Below are 19223 nucleotides of genomic sequence, written 5' to 3' on the forward strand. Positions count from 1 at the left end.
AAATCTGATCTCATACTCTGTAGAGGTGCAATTCCACTTGATACAAACAACAGCCTGCATAGCTAAAGGCAATTATATTTCTACTGCCTCCATTTGCCCTGAGGTTGTAGACAGCCAGTCAAACCCTTGCCAGGTTTTGCTGCCTCTCTACCCTCTCAGTGAAATCAACAGAATGGTGCCCAGGCTCATCCATGATTTATCTCAGTGAAATATTCATTATGTAGCCTTGCATAGTCTGGACGTATCTGATGTGAATCTTGACCTGACAGCTCTGCTCCGTCATCACACATCACCTGAGCCACTCCGAATCCGGCACCTGTCTCCCAGTGCTCAACACAGAGGCAACTAAACTGATCCAAATTAATAGAGGACTCTAGTAGATATAAAGAATCCATCTGTCTACTTTTAGCCTGCAGGCATGTGGCTCTGGGTCTGTACTACTGTATCCTGCAAGCACCCCGACCTATGATGGAGAACTGCAGTAAAGGAGCTACTCAACTTTTCCCATTCAATTAGGCTGAGAGTGAGAGAGGCCTCTGGCCCGACTGGTGACGTGGTGATGTCAGGCATGATGAGTACATGCGTTGGCCCTCGCACATGATCTGCTGACAGCACTGGTCAGGTATATTGATTTTTGGAGAGGGGTGAGCTTGTTATGAGAGGTGAATAGCATGGAACTTCAAAGGTGCTGGGTGGTTTTGATAGATCAGCCAAAAAACAAGAGAGACTAATGTGGTGAACAGTTAGAAAAGGTTACAACAGAGTGTGTGTTCAGCACCATGGACAGCACCGCAGAGGCTTCACTGCTCAAGGTTCCCTTAAATCACAGAGTTATCACTCTCCCTGTCCAATTAAGCAACCTTTGAAATATTCCATGAATTAAAATAGCTGAAATACTGTCTAATAGTGCAGGAATGATCACAGGGACAACAGTGACAACTCATTTTCCCACATAACACTAATTCAAGTGGTTCCAAAGTCATTATACTCTGAAGGACTAATGTAATAAGAAAAATGTAACCGCAGTGAATGGTGATATTAATAATGTATTCTTGTGAGACAGAGACTAGAGCACAGTGGCCTAAGCTAAGGAAGGTAAGAGGGAGAAAGTGATAGCTGTGAAGAAACAAGGTCGTCAGCATTCCCTCCTGCATTACTAGTCATTTCATTATCTCATCCCTCTCTCTACCTCTTTAAAGTAGGAAAAAGCGGGAAAAGGCTATTGACCCCTCTCTGTGTTCATGGCAGGCAGCGGGACAAATGAAGTTTCCCCTCAGACCCCCTCCGTATTAATATCATAATTATCCCCACCTCTGTGCCCCCATCGGCCAGCACAAACTCCACTGTCTGATTTGATGGAGAGGCGCAAGCGGGGAATTACATTCGATTAGCACTAAACAAGGGAAGGGGACACAGAGCAGTAGAATCAATCAGCGCCACCAGGATAGGAGAGATCCTTGGTCTCAATGGGTGTGTGTCTCTATCTGTCTCTGTGTGTGTCATGGCAGCTAGCGGATGGTAAGACGGCGTAGTACTAAAACATATAGTAGAGGCATGTATTTAAGTATCTGGTTATGCACACCCCAGCTGTTACTGGCAGCATTCAAAGAGTACTGTTATGCAACTTATGTACATAGAAGAATGGCCTGTCGATATATGGTGTAACCAAAATTTCTTTTTTTCTCATGAAAAATAGCTGCCATGTTGAACTTGATGTGATGTTTAACATAGACAAAAGACGAAGATCCCTAAGTGCACTGTTAGGCTCAGGGACAGTACCATTGGCATTGTTAATTTCTGTTTGTTGGATAACTATGAAAATCTGAGTTGTGCCTTAGGAAGCAAACCTTTTTTTCACATTTTATTTGTCAAGCCTAGGATAGAAGGCAGGATGTTTTGTTCAAGCACTTTGTGTGCATGGCACGAAAAGAAAGAAAAAAAGAAAGAAAGAATGAAAGAAACAAATTAATCAATCAATCAATCAATCACAAATATGATGTTTATGATGATATGGGGACTGCTGTTGAAGTGAAACTCCATGGTATGATACAGAGCCCCAATTTTAACTAAATCCAATGATATGGGAACTTTTTTTCTGAGTGACAAACCACACAGTCTGCTCTGGGCAGCTCTCCGTCTCAGCAGCAATTTGGATTCATTGTTTGCAACCCAGATAACTGCGGTGGTACTTTTCTTCAGCTCAAGCCATTTGCGGGGGGATGGGCCAGACATTTTAAAGTGGTCTAATGCCACAGAGAGGCAGAGGTAGTGTGGTGGGGGATGAGCAGATTGAGAGCGAGAGGTGAAAAGAACAAAAGAAAATGAATGGGGTGAGAGAGGACCCCCCTCGTAGGTCTTCATTCCTGTCCCCTGTCTCATTACCAAGGCTTTGACTCAATAAAGAGTGGATAAAGAGTGGATAAAGAGGCACACACCCACAGGCTCACCCCCCCCCCCCCCCAAACACCTTTCACCAACCACACTTTGTGTTTCTTTCTCACTTTCTTGCACACACATATCCAAAAATACACACATATACACACTGTCCCCTTTCTATTCTGCTGTCTGTTCTTTTTTTAGCTTCAAATCTTTAAATCTATCCATCTTTCCAGCTCTCCCCTCAGTGTTTTTTTTTAGCCTAACTTTTAAAAAGTTGTGTCCATCTCACTTGCTCTCTCTCATTCACAGTCTCTCTCTACCCTCTCTGTCCTCTGTGTTTCCTCCCTGTCGGTGCTGTGTAATAGGAGTTATTTTCATCCCTGTCTCTCCGTGACTGTGGCCGCTGGATGGCTGAATATTTACATTTTTCACTCACTGGTGACCTTTCCGTGTTGGCGCTCTGGGAGCTCCAGTCTCCTTGCTGCTCTGCTGTTGACAGACTACTGCCTGCAAATCTCATATGGACACAGCAAATGGTACACAGAGACACGAACAGAGGGTTGAGAGACTGGAGAATGGAGGACGAGAGACTGTTGTAAACAGAGCTGACTGTCAGTTGTCTGACTAAAAGTGGCTTGAAGAGACAGAGGAGCTGAAGGTCTATCTGCATCTGCAGAGATATGGACTTAAGTGGTCTAATCTTTTACCTCTGGTGTTATTGTGTTTGTGGTTTCCTGTCAGCACAGATGGTCGGCAATACACTGCCTGAGCAGAGATTTAAATCTGTGCTTGCAGGAATGCTTGGTGTCAATGGAAATACTTGGTTTTAAATAAATGTTTTTGTAGCATGGCATAATTCTTTTTTTTTGCAATGAGTGGATGTGTTAGCTGCACACCAGGGCTATGTGAGTCATGAACGGAGATCTACTGATCAGTGTGAGAGGAGAGGAGAGGGACAGCAATTCACTAACACAGTTGTTCTTAGCTGATGCTCTGCAGTAACAGGGAAGAAAAGTTGAGTAAGTGATCTCCTCAAAGTTTGATGAGTGTTTACGTGTTACGTTAAAAAGTGGGTGACCTTATTTGACGTCAGCTCTCTGCATTATCTCCTTCTGTGTTTACATGTTTTCATCCCCAGTTAGTAGTCCTTTGGGCATGAATTCAAATGAAAGCATAGGTTCGCAGAAAAACAACCAATACCCAAATGCCCATATGTAAGTTTTGTGACTTGTCAATCGTTCCTATCCATACTGGCTGTGAATAAGTCTTTTACTAATGCAATCCCAATGCAAGGGAGACAAAATCCACATCCCTCCCACAAGTGCAATTTGAAGTTCAGCTAAAGCTAATAAGAGGACTCAGCACTCTGAACTAGCCAAATCAGGAGGACCTCCAAATTTACTTCAGTCTTCAGTATGAAAAAAGGGTTTCATGCCAGAAAGATTGTATCTTTGGAAATGAACCACTTGAAGATGAGGATTAGAGTGCAGTTTTGCATTTAGCAAGGACTGTTTATTTGTTCATAATTACTTACATTGAAATGGCATGAGGAGGGGATATTTTCTTGGCCAGCACAGACAGGAATAATGATTAGAGCAGCCATTGCAATGTACATCTAGGAAATGTCAGCCTTTAAAATGCGTAAACCTATCCTTTAAAGGACCACAAAATGACTCTAGAAAACCAAGACAGATTTCCCTGACAGTTTGCAAATGGAAGCAGATTAAAGATAAGAAGCAGCCTTGCCAAACAGCTTCTTCTGATCAGTCAAGTCTAAACATATACCACTGTGTCTTCTGTTATTTGTAGAATCTGAATGATTCATTCCATGTACTATTATTTCATTGTTTTTCTTGCTTTCATTACTTAGACTTCATAATGATACACTGTACCTCTAATCATTTGGAAAAATACATCTAAGTGAAAAAAACCTGAGTGGCTTTGCTGATTGAACACGGAGGAGACAGGAATAGACATGCTTTTTGTCTGCTTGTGTTGTTATTACTGCCTGTGACACACAGCACCAGAGAGAGAGAGAGAGAGAGAGAGAGAGAGAGAGAGCGAGAGAGAGAGAGAGAGAGAGAGAGAGAGAGAGAGAGAGAGAGAGAGAGAGAGAGAGAGAGAGCGAGAGAGAGAGAGAGAGAGAGAGAGAGAGAGAGAGAGAGAGAGAGAGAGAGAGAGAGGGAGAGAGAGAGAGAGAGAGAGAGAGAGATTAACTGTTGTTGTTTGAAAGCTTTTGTTTGCTGTTGGAACACTCTAATTATTTTGATTAGTATTGTAGCATTGTTGAGGCCAGTTTTTCCCTTTTGTCTTATCCCAACCTCCTCTTTTGCTATCAGACATTCTAAGGGGGGGGCTGGTTAGACTAGAAATTAATCTCTCTTCTGGGTCTGTTCAGTACAGCAGGGATGTTGTGACTCAACAAGTCTTGTCCTCAGAAAATACAACTAAGAGAAATTGAACTGGCGGCATAGTAGCCAAAGTGTATCTATTTCTAATGCTTTTTCTCCACACGTTTAATACTAGAATATATGGGAGGCATAGAACTACAGACAGATAGACGGACAGACAAAAATAGCAGCTCCACACACCTCTTTTCTCTGCTTGTGCGCTTTATATTCCCTTAAAATTGTGTGTATGAATGACTGTACGTATCAGGCACCTTCCAACAATAATGTCTGCCATGCTTAACGAGAATGATGAGATGTATTGGGGAGGTGATCAAAGGACTACTATTTACAACCACTCTCAGCCTGCAGACTTGACGACCCACTGTAAGCACACTATACTGTACAGGGAATGTCTTCCATCACGCTTTTACTGCCCATCACTGCAGCTGTTAGACAGGGGAGATGGCAAAGCTTTTAGCAGACTGAGATACCGCCCTCGTGCTGGACCGCGTGTATGGGCAATGCCATCAGAAAAGTGAATGAGTGGGAAAGATAAGGGAAATGGAGGCTGAGGGAGAGAAAAGAGAAGAGAGAGAGGGAGGTGGCGGGGGGATAGGTTGATGTCTGCCTGCCGGCTGTCAAAGGGAAATGCCGCAGTTAAATGGAAACTGATATCATGCAACTCATTCAAGTTTTTGTGGCTAGGCTGGGAGAGTTTGAGAGTGAAACTTAAGTGTGGTGAACTGTAGAGGAGGAGAAGAAGAGGAGCTCTTACCTGGAGCAGCCAGTAGCACCGACGGTGGAAGGTGGGAATGATGGAGGAGTGGACGTAGCAGCCATACAGACACTGGAAGTAAGCGAGACAGAAGAGAAAGAAGGACAGAAAGAGAGGACATTAAACTACAGTAAAGACAATAGGGTGACCTGTCTGTTGACCAGGACAGCTGTAACCTTTTAACCCCTGACCTTATCCTTCCTTACAGTATCTCCCACATGGACCTGCTGGCAGATGGTCAACTTAATTGATCTTGGAAGAAGGAAATGGATGGGGTTAACCGGCACAGCATCACCATATGACTCCTTCCTATTTTTCCCTTCCCTCTCTTCCACTCTTACCGTGTCCTGCTTGGAGAGAGCCCCTGACAGAATGATTCAGGTGTTCCTCACTCCAAATCCCCCCTCCATCACCCTGCAGGGCACCCCAGCACATAACTAAAGCACAGTGTTATTAATATCCTTATCGTAAACAGATAATACTGTGCCTGGGGGCTCGTTACCGTGGAGAGAGCTAGGCAGAGCTGATAACGCCTCTCAGTATCTGGCAAAGAGGCCAGGAGACATTTTTCACCAGCAGGCAGCAGAGGCAAACGCAACGAAGCACGGTGCAACGAGGAACAGGAGCAAGGCAGCACTTATCCTCCTCCCGTCCTCTTCAATCCTTCTCTGGGAGACCCACAGCCGCCGGCTCCTGACCCAAAGGAATGACTAGCCAGCTTTTGGTTGTTTACAGCAGCAACAAGAGTCTACATCAATCTCCCACCCCCACCAACCCCAACTCTCACCAGCTAGGAAATAGGTTATGATTTTGTGAGATACTACATTTGTGAAAGGTGAGGGTAGAGAGGATTGCACTTAAGACAGGGAGCTTGGCTCTTAATGGAATAAATCAAACAAGCAGGTCGGGAGGGTTGAGCTTTACTTCAATCCACATTGGTATAACATTTTGTTTAGAAATAAGGATCACAGCCGTGGGTAATACATACACTGTTAGTGAGAGTGTGTGCATGTACAGAGATGACACAGCTTCAATAAGTCAAGGTGGGTTTCCTCGGGCACTGAAGATGTGGGGGTAAGCGGTAGGTACGGGTGCTGGAATGGGGAAAGGTAAGAGGGAATGCAGCGGGGGAATGGGGGCTACCTTCCTTGGAAGACCATGTGATAAATAGGAGCCTTGAGATGCATTATGTGCTCTCTTGTTTAACTAAAACCTAGTTTAAAAAGAGCAAGGCCTGCAGAGGAAGTCTGTATAAACACTCATTTGCCAACATCAAACTGTCTGATTAATTATGCCAGAGTACCACCGCACAGCTACACAGACCGGGTACGTGGTGAGAGCCACATTACATCACAAAAAAAACAAAACACATCATACAGTGTGTGTGGCTGTGTGTCTAACACACACATACATCCTCCTATGACCAATTCACAAACAACAAAAGTCACATCAGCCTCAACTCTTTCTCCAGGTGTTCCATTGTTCTAATTACGTCTATTGTGAACTGATTTCAATACTCCTGAACTCTGCGTGTGAGTTTGAGATAGTGAAAACATGCAGACACTTCCTCCTGTTCTTATTTTTTTTCTGTACTCTCATCCATTACAGCTGTCTGAAATAGGATGTATGCCTCCTCCTACTCCCATAGCTCTGCCATCCATTACTCCACGCTGGCAACGGACAGACGCTTCCTCCCACTCCCACAGTGCATTGAACATCACATTACAACAGTCAAATACAACTGCTAGCAGCTCGCACATTTCTACTGTGCAATTTTGTAAGTATTTATGTTGTAAACTGTACTTTGTGCTCTTTTGAGGGATTAGGCAGCTGTGATGCAATATGGTATATTGGCCTATAAGGCATTAAACTGTTAATGCATTTCACTATGTGTTTCAATACTTTTGTGAAAGGTGCTTACAGATGGAAAAGCTGCCATTTTGTCTAGTCAATATGTGACTTCAAATTCACCCCAAAACTGAGAAGTAACTCCTTTTTATGCTGCCTGTGTGCTAAATAAACTTGCTGTCTTGTTAATTCTGAATACGGAGAGTTTATTGATATATCATGGTTAATACTGTTCTTGCCTTTAGCGCTTGGCCCACTGAGAGTGGGCTGTGGTGGCTGTGTGCAGTTGGATGAGGCTATGGCATGCTCCTCAGGATTGACAGGTGGGCCAGTGCAACAGGCCTCCGTGACTAGGGCGGCTGGGGAGTGAATAAATTAGCCCCCAGGCTGCTTTCCTCTCCCTCTGTTTACTCCATTTCTGAACCACACAAAGCAGCGTGCCAGACAAACAAGCAGCTTAAAGCATAACACAACTGTTGCACCTGTCAGTACCGATATACAGTGGGCATCAAACACATTTGCACACACACATAAGCTTGTGCGCCCTCACCCTACCATCACACTCCCACACACACACAGACACAAAATTGACAATGAGTTCTTAAGCACAAAACTACACCCACTCCTAAACACAGAAACATTCAAAGAAGCACCAAGACATACAGTTACACTCACACACAAACACACACCCTTATGCACACATACACAGACAATCACAATAGACCAAGATAGAAAGGCTGGCCAAGATACTTTTGAGAGCACAAGCACGCCCACATACACAAAGCTCATCATACTCCAGTGCTTATCAGTAATTCAAGACGCATATCAGTTACTGGTGTTTCTGCTGCTCTCTGCATGCTGAGCGTCTGGGTGACAAAGTGACGGCAGCAGAACCATTATTTGCTGTCTTTGGGCTGTGACAGATGACAGCACATCACAGGGCAAGCAATTAAACCATAATTATACACACATACACACATATCCTCTCATTAAAAGTGCAGTTTCCCACTGTGTAATTTTGAAGAGCTTTTGCAGGCTGAGATAAAACACTGAAACAAATACATAGGTGAATATATTATTGGTTTACTGTTATGTCGGGGGGTGTAAATGAGACAAGACTGAACAATGGAACACAACAGTTTATAGAAGTATTCACAAGTGGCGTGTTCATAAGATATTCATGTGCTGTCACTGCAGACAGCAGGAAAAAAGAGTTACAGCGACGTGTGTCCTCCAAAGTCAGACACTGATGCAGCAAATTCATTTGGTGTTGTCACTCAAGCAAGCGGCCAAGGCGATGAAAGTCTGACTTGGCCCGATGAAGAGGGTATTATTGCCTGGCCTGAACACGCACCCAACCCCCCAACCTCTTGAGGTGTTACAGCGGTCCTGAGTGGAGCAGGATCTCAGTTCACACAGGGCAAGCAGGCCAGACAGCACAGTGATAAACAGTTTGGCCTAAATAATGCCTTCAGATATAAAGGCAGGGCCACCACCGGTTACCTGTCTTGCCTCTGGAGGCCACTGCTGCCCCTGGCCTGCCTATTGCCCTGGTGACACTCCACTTATATTCATCAATCATGGCTGACAGGTGTCAGGCACAGCTAGAGATGGGTTAGGAAAATGCAAAGTCTGTGGTGGCAAAACTGGCAAGCAGACACACAGTTATAGTGAGACTGAGAGGGAGGGGACTCTTTCATTAGACCATAATGATGTGTGAAGACAGTCCTAATCAGAGCATGGCACCTTATTTATGTTGGCAATTTGCTGTTTCCCTGCCGTGATGCAAACGTCTTACTGTCAGACACTGCCACATATTTGTCCGTCTGTTGACTGTCAGGTCGACACACACGAACGCACGCACGCACGCACGCATGCACGCACGCACGCACACACACACACACACACACACACACACACACACACACACACACACACACACACACACACACACACACACACACACACAGACACACACACACACACACACACACACACACACACACACACACACACACACACACACACACAAACACACACACACCAATATGGTGTATGCATGGACCACATTCCCTGCATTTTGTTAAAACCTCTATCTCCCTGATTTTTTAAATTAGCCATCTCTTGCAAGGACAGTTTTACCATTGACTCATGTTTAAGTCGTGTGTCCTCTAATGTTTCCTTAGCCAACATTTGTTCACACATTTCATCACTCTAGATATGAATAATCCATAGTCGGTTCTCATATAAATGTTCCAGCTCTCGCTTTATTGAATGATTTGCTTCACACTATTATACAGTTGTTGACATGGACAACCACCTGGTAAAGTCACTTCTGGCTCACTGCGTCATTAGAGGCAATGTATTATTTTCTGTGTGTGTACTTCTGTATGTGTGCATGTTTGCATATGTCTGTTCACATGGATGCCTGGGGCAGGTGATTCAGCCTGGGGCGCAGCAGCATACATAGAGCTCAAGCAGCAGCCAATCAGGTAGTACTATCAAACTCCATCCATGGAGGGAGCGCGAAATCCATACTCAATAGAGATTCATGGACCATGCAAGATTCAAGCTGCTCTGGACATTGACAGCATCCATGATGACTATTGATCAACCAACGATTTCTGGCTCTATACAGACGTGATTAGATGACGTACGGCTGAAAAGTGCCACTTCCAGTTTGTAGGATGAGCTCATTTTCGACTGATACTGTAATGCTCTGCATTTCACCTGCTGTCTTTACAGTCAGCCGCTGTTCTCTGCCCTCTCCCAATCGTTCAGCGGCAATCAAATTATCTGTAGTGTCTAGTAGGATGGCACTATGCCCAGAATGCCCATAATATACAGTATCTCACTTGCATCTTGGATTCAGAGAGAAATGCACAGCTCCTGTATGTTGCTGGCACAATTGTGGCATTTAGGCCAGTGACTACTTTCTCTATTAAGATTCTTCTTCTTTATGCCCCTTTAAATAAGCCGCTACTTGTGAAGTTGTAACAGTATAATTCTTCAGTGCATCTGAAGACTTAAGCAACGGTTGATGAGACATTATACATAATAAATCAAAAGAGGCTTAGATTTATCTTCCCGGTCCTCTCCGTTGGACCAGCTGCAGCCTCTAAATCAGTCAAAACTGAGCGGGCTACAAAATGAATTGGCAGGCTGCACCCGAGCTGAAGGAAAAAATGAAAAACAATCCTAAATTTCTCAACAAAGCAAAACAAATGATGCTCTGTAAGAAATGCATGTGTTATGGAAATGACCGGCTCTAAAAATAGCATACTCATTGTAAAATAAATACAAACAGTTGATAAACAGGCCCTGAAGAGGAGAATTAATTAGCCCCGATGGACGCGTAAACACAGCTATACATCAAGTTCAAGAGGAAAACAATAACAGGGCTGAAGCAGTTAGAAAGAAACCCCTGACCGCTTGCCACAACAAAAGCCCTAAGAGAGGAAATACATTTCAGGGAGGAGGATTGTGGAGATGAAATAGGGTATAAGAGATAAACTGTGGGCAGAAGAAGATATGAGAGTGGAATGAGAGACAGAGGACAGAGAACAATAGAGACAGAAAGATATACAAAGGGATGTGGGGTTTACTGCCGCGCTTTTGCACGTGCCAGAGGAAACTCATGCACGTCTGTCTCCCTGACTGAAGACACAGTGTCTGTTGATGCTAATGCTAGCCAGCTGGGCTCACGGCCAAAGGCATTAAGTGGAATTGAATTCTACCAAACTAGCTTTAATCAGCAGGTTTTTAAGGTTAGAATTACTCTCCCTCTCCTCCAGCCCGCTGGCCAAGGTTAAAGCAGACACCGACAGGGGCTGGGCTCAGCTAATGGGATGGAAGTGTGGCATGGGGCCTACGGCATGCCACCATAAACCAACATACACACACAAAGTGACACACGAAAGCACAAACACAGCTACACACTTTAGTGTATTCCAAGTCACACCTGCAAATAACAATAATGAACATACATCTACAGACTTTTAGGTGCAAGACAAACACACAAACATGGAAGTAAGAGAGTAATGCATTCATACTTCTGTGTTTATATATGTGTGTATAGTGCTAACTTTAGCTGATCAATTCCTTGACAACACAAGCTATAAATAGGTTAAGAGTGAAAAGATGGATGCGGGACATAAGTGCATACATGTAAATGTATGGGCTTTATACACTTAACTATCTGTGTCTGCATAAACAGACAAGACTGATATTCATGCATCATATACTATTTCAGTTGACAGGATCCTGTAACACATTGATTTGGACTATACATGCACATAAACACATTCAAGAAATAAACCTTGAGAAGTTCTGAAGTTACATCTGTTCTGAATGCAACACTGCATAAAGGCCTATTCACTCAAAGTAACAAGACTGTTCAAACCCCAATACAAAAAGAGAGGTGAAACGAGTTGACTGGACGATTTAATATATCAGCCTGTTTTTTTGTTTTTTTATCCTTCTCAAACAGCCAGTAGAGGCTTTGCCTTGACCTCAGCCTACAACAGTCAACACACTGAGGCCTGTCAACAAAGGAAATCTCAGGGAACATGGCAGCGCTACTGTCCGCTTCTCAAAAGTCAAACTGTGTTTCTATAGTACCCAAACTATGAGCAGAGGCCTAAAAAGCAATGGGAGCAGAGCACCCGGTGGCTCAGTGATTAGAGCAGGGGTCCCATATACAGAGGCTAAAAGTCCTGGTTGCAGCGTCCCGGGTTCGTCTCCAACCTGCTTCCCTTTCCTGCATGTCTCTCTCTCTCACATAACTCTAACTCTAAAAAAAAATCAATGGTTGCAAATGTTCCCTTTCCTTCTCTAATTTTCTTTTATCCTTTTTCTCCTCCTCAACTTACTTTGCTCAACACATAAGAAAGAAGCCTTACTTTGGAGATGAAGTACAGATTAAATTAGCTCAAGTCAAGTCTCTGTTTTTGAAATGCGAATATGCGTCCTGCTTTTTTGTGTAGAATTGCTGTATCTTTAAAAGCCTTTGTTAAAAGTCTGCATGAGGAGATCAGCAAATCATCCTTATGTGAGGGATGACACGTTACAAATGGATGTTAAGTATATGTGTAAAAGGTAAAATGGAAACCAGTCATTATCGCAAGACACCACTTCCTTATCACCTAACCTTTGAGCTGACCTCTAGATTGCCTGTCTAGAATAGACATCTAAAAAATGTCTAGGAGTAAAAAGATTAATGAGCATCTGTTTGCATTACGAGCCAGGACATCAACCACGAAAGGCACTTCATTCCATTAAAAGATGGAGGTATGGATACGGCAATCAGTTTATCGTGCCATAGTTTAAAGACAAGAGGTCAGAGGTCAGGTTTTAGCTGTCATTTTTTTGTGGGTGGGAAACAGCTGAGTCTAGGTCTCTAAGACTTTCCCGTAGCTCCATTGCCCTTAGTCAAACCCAAATGCATGTGCTGGAGAATGGCCAAAGGGATATCCACACACAACCTGGGATGGAGAAAGGGGACGAGGGGAAAGAGGGCTCAACAATGGGGATTGCCTCATTTCCCAGAACAAGTAAAATGCCACGTCAGGCTAGAAAATGTGGCAACTAATAGAAATAATTAAACACATAGTTTTGCCAAAAACATTAACATTGAACCTGGGCCCCAACAACACCCCTTAGCCGGAACTGAGCTAATGCTTTTATAGAACATCAAGTCATTGTATGACAGAAAGTTAGACAAATTCCAATATACATAGATTTGTATTAATATATATAAATTGGCATTAATTAATAATGTTCAATAAAATAGGCCCTCCTGGGCTGACTACACATACAGAGGCGGTTGCTGTGGAACGTAGTCCAGACTAGCAGCTAGCATTCGCCTCAGTCACACAATAACACAACAACCTGATCAGCTGAGGCAACAGTAGACCAGCATCTTGCATGTTCTGCGTGGTAATATAACTGTTTTTGTCAAAGGAGGGGCTTTGAAGGGGGTCATAGACGGATAGATAGCGGCTTCCATTCCGAGTTGGAAGGGCTGTCTGATGAGTATAGTGATACTGAATTGTGCAAAGGAATTAGACGCAATTGCAGTTGTATTTGGTTACTATATCACGGCTATGAACCAATTATATTGCTTTATTTGAGCTACCTGTTTTATAAACTGCAGTATATACTCGGCAAGAAGTCAAAAAAATCCCTCAAGAACTTTAGTTTCTTTTCGTGACATTGTCCTCAAAAGCTGGGCTCCTATCTGTCCCTCAAGGCATGTCCCGTATTTAAAATAAATAAATAAATAATATAAAAAATGAATTAATAAAAGCATCACATAGTGCGACCGCTGCTGCTTAATAAACATATATGGCATTGTTTGAGTCTGTATGACCGCCCATTAACCTTCCCTTGTGTTAGCTGAGGTAAGGATAAAAGTGCCACTGTGTGGAGCAGAGGAGCACGTCCTCTGCATTAATGAGAGCAAACCATCCTACCCACTGTTTCCCCCTAAAACACACACACGCACGCACACACACACACACACACACACACACACACACACACACACACACACACACACACACACACACACACACACACACGGTGGAGACCTGCTGAAGATGACATCACAGGCTCAGCCTCCCTGCCGTGGGTTATGCCAGGCAGAGACACGCTGCCTAATTGTAAGAGAGAGCTCAGATTTGTAATGCTCCACAGTTCTGTTAGGGCTGATTAGCGGAGGCTCACGGCTTCTCCCCCTGCCGTGATCTATAGGCACTCCAAATTTCCAATATCTCCGGTGTGAGCAAGGAAGAGCTGAGAGAGACTGTAAATCATGACAAGTCCTACTGAGCGGAGGAGAGAAAAAGGATGGATGGAGGGAAAGGGAGAGAAAGAGAGAGAGAGAGACAGAGAGAGAGGGGGAGAGCAGCGGAGGGAGATATTCAGCTTGTATGGAAACATGAAGGGGAAGAGGGATGGAGAAAATTATTGAGGGAACGAGGTGATGGGAGACAGAGTAGTGCACGTATAGAGGAGAGAGGAGCACACATCAGGGAGACATGAGAGAGTTAGGGAGGAAATAAGAGAAGAGAGGAGAGGAGATATGATTACCAAGAAAACAGCAAGGAAAAAATTCCCGCCGGGGAGAAGGAGACAGAGAGTGTGGAGCAGACAAAGAGGAGAAGAGCATGGGGGGAAGAAAGGGAGTGGGAGGACAGAGAGAGAGAGAGAGACAGAGAGAGGAGAGGATAGAATGAATGCTAACAGGGAGCCCAAACCCAGTACTGAGGCTTTATCCTTCACAGGCGGAGGAGCAACAATCGCAAACACATTTTCTCTCGCCCTGGCCCTAAGAGAGATAAAAAAGCAATTTGTATTCTATTCCTATTCAGCGTCGCTTGGCCTGTTTCTCTGCCTGCATATTTGTAAACACAGCTTTGTCAGAGCAGCTTAATCTTCCCAACACAAACACAGACTACAGGAAGGAGGGGCGACAAAGGGTGAGGAGGGAAGAACAGTGATGAGGGGAGAGGAGGGTAAAGGACGAGAGAGAAGAAGAGAAGAAGGGTGAGGAAGGGTAAGAGGGAGAGGATTGGTGAGGAGGTTTGTGGAGCTACAGAGGGTCATACAAGATGCTGGGCAGGGCATAAGGGATCACAACTTGTTTCCGTCTCTGCTGCCACGGGATGCCCCTGTGTCAAACTCTGAAAGTCCCACCATGTGACGTACAAACACATACACACAGAGACACACACACACACACACACACAGGGTTGACCTCTTCGCCTCCTGTCGTTTCTACCCGCTGGCCTGAAGGCCGGATTACCGACAGAAGCAAAAGAACAAGCATTCCTCATTCCTCATCATATGGCCTGGATGTGACAGATGGAAGAGGCGGGCCCCCGTGCTTCCTTAACTGTCCCCATGCCTCTGTTTAGTGCTTATGCTGCACATTTAGCCTGTCATGGAGCTTACAGTCGTGTACTTCCAGGTTTCAGGGGAACCACGTTCTGTACAGGCCAAATCACACAGTCACGTGGAAGGACAAACACATCACTGCGACTGACTGTACATTAAGGCAGAGAGACTGAAATAGAGAGAGCGAGAGGGAGGGAGAAAGAGAGGGGACTTGGAAGTGGCTATTGTCTGGGTGCACATTCGCTCACAGAGGCGTGAAATTAGGCAGAGCGACACCTGCCATTACGCATTGCATTAAAGCGCTAGGTTCACACCACACTTTGGCCTTCCATTTGGTTTGCTATTCCTCCATACTCTGGAATCTATTTATTATGGCCCACAGTGCCCAATTAATGACTGATAACTGCCCCATCCAATCCCAACATTGCATGGAAGATGGTGCTCCACTTCAGAGAATGGAAACAACCATCATCAGCTTCTGTGCACTTTGCTGCAACCCCACTCCCCTCCTCAACAGCACCCAGCACACCCAATTTGGACAGGCCGGCTCAGTGGAGGGATTAGTAGGATTGAGAACAATGACAGAAATGACATCGATCATGGGGAGGTACTGTGGAAACAGCAGAAAAGCTCAGCCAGACGGTATAATCTGCCTCCTATGTCATACCCACTGTGCAGAGCTGCAAATTCAACAACATAGAATCCAACTGAATTTAAAACAATAATAAGAATAAGCCTGGCTGTGGAGCCATTTCTCTGTTAACTCTCTACACATACTCTTGAGTTTGAGCCTATCAAGGTTTATAAAAGGTCAACAGCAGTTGTTCTGGAGCTGTCAGCTACATAGATAACCAGACTGACTTAGTGAGGCATATACAGTATTGACAAAATGTTACTGGCTTGCCAAGCTAACTTTATACCTTTTGTTGTTGCTGCCATGGTTTCAACAAGAGCTGTGCCAAGACAGTATGCCATTTGTGAAATATTAATCTTTCTGTATTCCACTTTAGATGAGTATATAGCAAAAAAAAACTTTCACTTTGTAAATGCTCATACTTCTGACTGTATGTATGTGAGGAGACAGAGAGCCCTGCAGACAGACACAAAGCCAAACACACACAAAACAGACTTGGATAGACAGGGATTGCCACAAAAAGACAGAGAGACAAGCAAAGAAAGACAGGGAGAGCCACAGACACACAGCAGGCAGATGGAGGAGCCTGCGAGCCCCCGGGCAGTCCTGTGATGAAGACAGTGGGGAAGGCAACTAAGGGAGTCCATGTTATGTTCGGATTGTGATGAGGAGAAGGTGGGGTGGGGTGGGGTTGGTTATTGGGTTGGGGTAGACAGACAAGAGAGAGAAGAGTAAGAGAGAATGAGAGCGGGAAAATCAGCCAGTGAGCCAAAAAGAGGGAAAGGAAAGCAAATGAAAAGTGACACTTTAATTCAGAGGGCTTCTTCTGCCTGAGTTATTATGAGATGTTTGTAAGCTGGCCTGTTCATGCATCTCTCCTGGCCTTGTGCCTGGCTCCCTCTCACTGAGGAGACCTGTGGCGCTAACCTGTCTTTATCTGAGCTGCACAGCAGGGGACAGCACTCTGCCACCAACCTCTGCTTTGATCCTCCCACTTCTTCCACCATGGCTGCCTCACTGCCTTACCCATCCCCCCCTAATTCCCTCCTGCACCATCACTTATATGCAAAATGTCTCTGTGTACAGTTGCTGCTTTGATATGGCCAAAGCCCTCTATACTCCCTCCACTCTTAATTAATTTCCATTACTTCAATCTGGAAGAAAGTTAGCTTAGGCTTGACTGAAACACTTCTGGATGCAGTGTTGCGCTAGTGCCGCATATGAAGATAGCCACGAAGAGGAGAGAGAAAATGAGAAAATACATTAAACAGAGTGAACACAGGAGCACGAGAAAGAGATGCAAACATATATGAAGAAATAGCTAGAGAAAGTCACATTTGAAAATGGGTGAAAATAAGACGCCCATAGAAACAAACACAAGGAGAAAGAAAAATGTGACTGAGGCTGAAATGATTTGACATTCCATCTTGGCAAAGCTTGGTGTTTGAAGACGGGAGCCTGACCGGAGTATGTGATTTCAACTGTAGGAGGGGGAAGGGGCCAAGAGGGCTGTTTTGGGCTGGGGCAGCAGCTAGGGAGCAGGCAGATAAAGAAGGCAGACAAATAGTGGAAGGGAATTATAGGCACAAAGATACATGGGCTAAAACGTACCTGAAGTACTAGACAGGTACAACCTGGCAGCCAAAACAGACAAGAATGGGGGGGCAAAACCAGGCAGAGAGATGCTCACACACATAAACAAATACAAGTACAGCCAGACGGACAAGAACATGGACAGATGAATACACAAAGGGGTATGATGAGAAATGCAACAAAAAGGGATAAAGGACAGAGAACAAAGTCAAAGTGAGAATGAGAGAGAGAGAAAGAGAGAGAGAGACAAAGACAGACACAGAGTTGGCGACAGTGGGGGGGTTGGGGGGGGGCAGTAAGTTGGAATGCCGACAGGTCTCCAGAGGTTGTAATATATAGCATCGTTTCAATCTCTCAACAGCAACTACAGCCCTCCTTTTTCATATCCTTCCACAGTCTGGGGACAGAGAGATACTTCTGTCCTTCGGAGCAAAATCGGCATTCAAGATGATATAATGTGTTCATTTTTTTGACATTATATCGCCAAATCTGGATGGTTATTTGTGGCTGGATGTGCTCTCCGTCCCCATTCTCTCTTGAAATCTCAAGGTTACTAATGGTAAAGGACGGATATAAAATGGCAACATCAAACGCGTTTCTATGTTTGTCTTGTACTGTTTCTCCACTCCCAGAGAGGTTTGAGACCAATGGTTGATTTATCTGCTGCATGCACCATTAATCCTGCAACCACGCATGCCTCTGCTGAATAATTGATCTCTGTGCTACTGTAACTAAATCCGTCAAAACAATGACACCCCACCTCCTTCTCCATCCCTTTACTTCTTCTTTACCTCTCTCCTCACCACCACCTTCATATATTCACAATACTTCGAGTTGTTCTAAAACAAATAAATCTAGTACACTGTTTTCACAGTTTTATGCCCAGCAGAACTGGGGAAGGGAACAGTTAGGGTTAGTTGGAGTGGTGTTTTATCACCACAGTTATGTGACACTGGTGTTCAACCACCAGAGGGAGTTCCCCCCTGACTGTATATAAAAAGAGATCCAGAGAGGAAGCCGGCCACTTGCCCAAATCCACAAACCGGAATATAAAGATGTATTTGACAGGGTAATCTGACAATGCCAACACTACAGAGTCCTGGCAGCCAAGTAAGGAAGGCTGAAAGCAGCGGTGACCTCCTAAAGTGATCAGCTCTCAGCTCTCTGTCTAGACCTCAACAAACAGCTGCTCGGGCTGGAGCAGAAGGGGAACAATGACCCTTAATTTATGTCCACACCCCTCCTCCTCCCTCCTTCTACCTGTCTCTTTGACTTGTTTTTGCATACTGAATTTAAAGTAATAAGTACAGTATCTCCTTGAATGCCACAGTGCTATAAATCAGAGGAAAATAGACCTGTCATCTCAGTAAACAATGCATGAGACCAGTTATCATTAAAAACAAAAGAGTTCTGGAGCAGACCTAGCCATGCTTAAGGATGAGGACGGAACTAATCTACCAATCTCCTTGACTTGCCCTAAGCTTCTGGCCTACTCTGGAGGCACACATACACACCTGCGCAAACATAAGTTATGCAAGGGAACTGGATCCCAAAGACACTGAAAAGTGTTCATTTCCTCAGACCTCGATACATGGATAACGGCTTCACAAATAACAATTTGATTATGATATTTATGCTACATAATGACTTCTTATGACAAATAGTGTACGATGACAGAGTCATTCAATCATAACATGTTGGTCGA

At 44.4% G+C, this 19223-nt stretch overlaps 1 protein-coding gene across 1 annotated transcript in view; it reads right to left on the bottom strand.

Moving 5' to 3' along the window:
- The window catches only part of camta1a (calmodulin binding transcription activator 1a), a gene marked incomplete at both ends in the record, with an annotated part of 289669 nt that overhangs the window by 54974 nt on the left and 215472 nt on the right, over positions 1-19223 (bottom strand). Inside the window, 1 exon segment of the mRNA XM_083920379.1 lies at positions 5545-5616. Within this exon segment, the coding sequence (XP_083776505.1) occupies positions 5545-5616 (72 nt within the window).

This window comes from Echiichthys vipera, assembly GCF_963691815.1.
Source record: "Echiichthys vipera genome assembly, chromosome: 9".
Taxonomy (NCBI): domain Eukaryota; kingdom Metazoa; phylum Chordata; class Actinopteri; order Perciformes; family Trachinidae; genus Echiichthys; species Echiichthys vipera.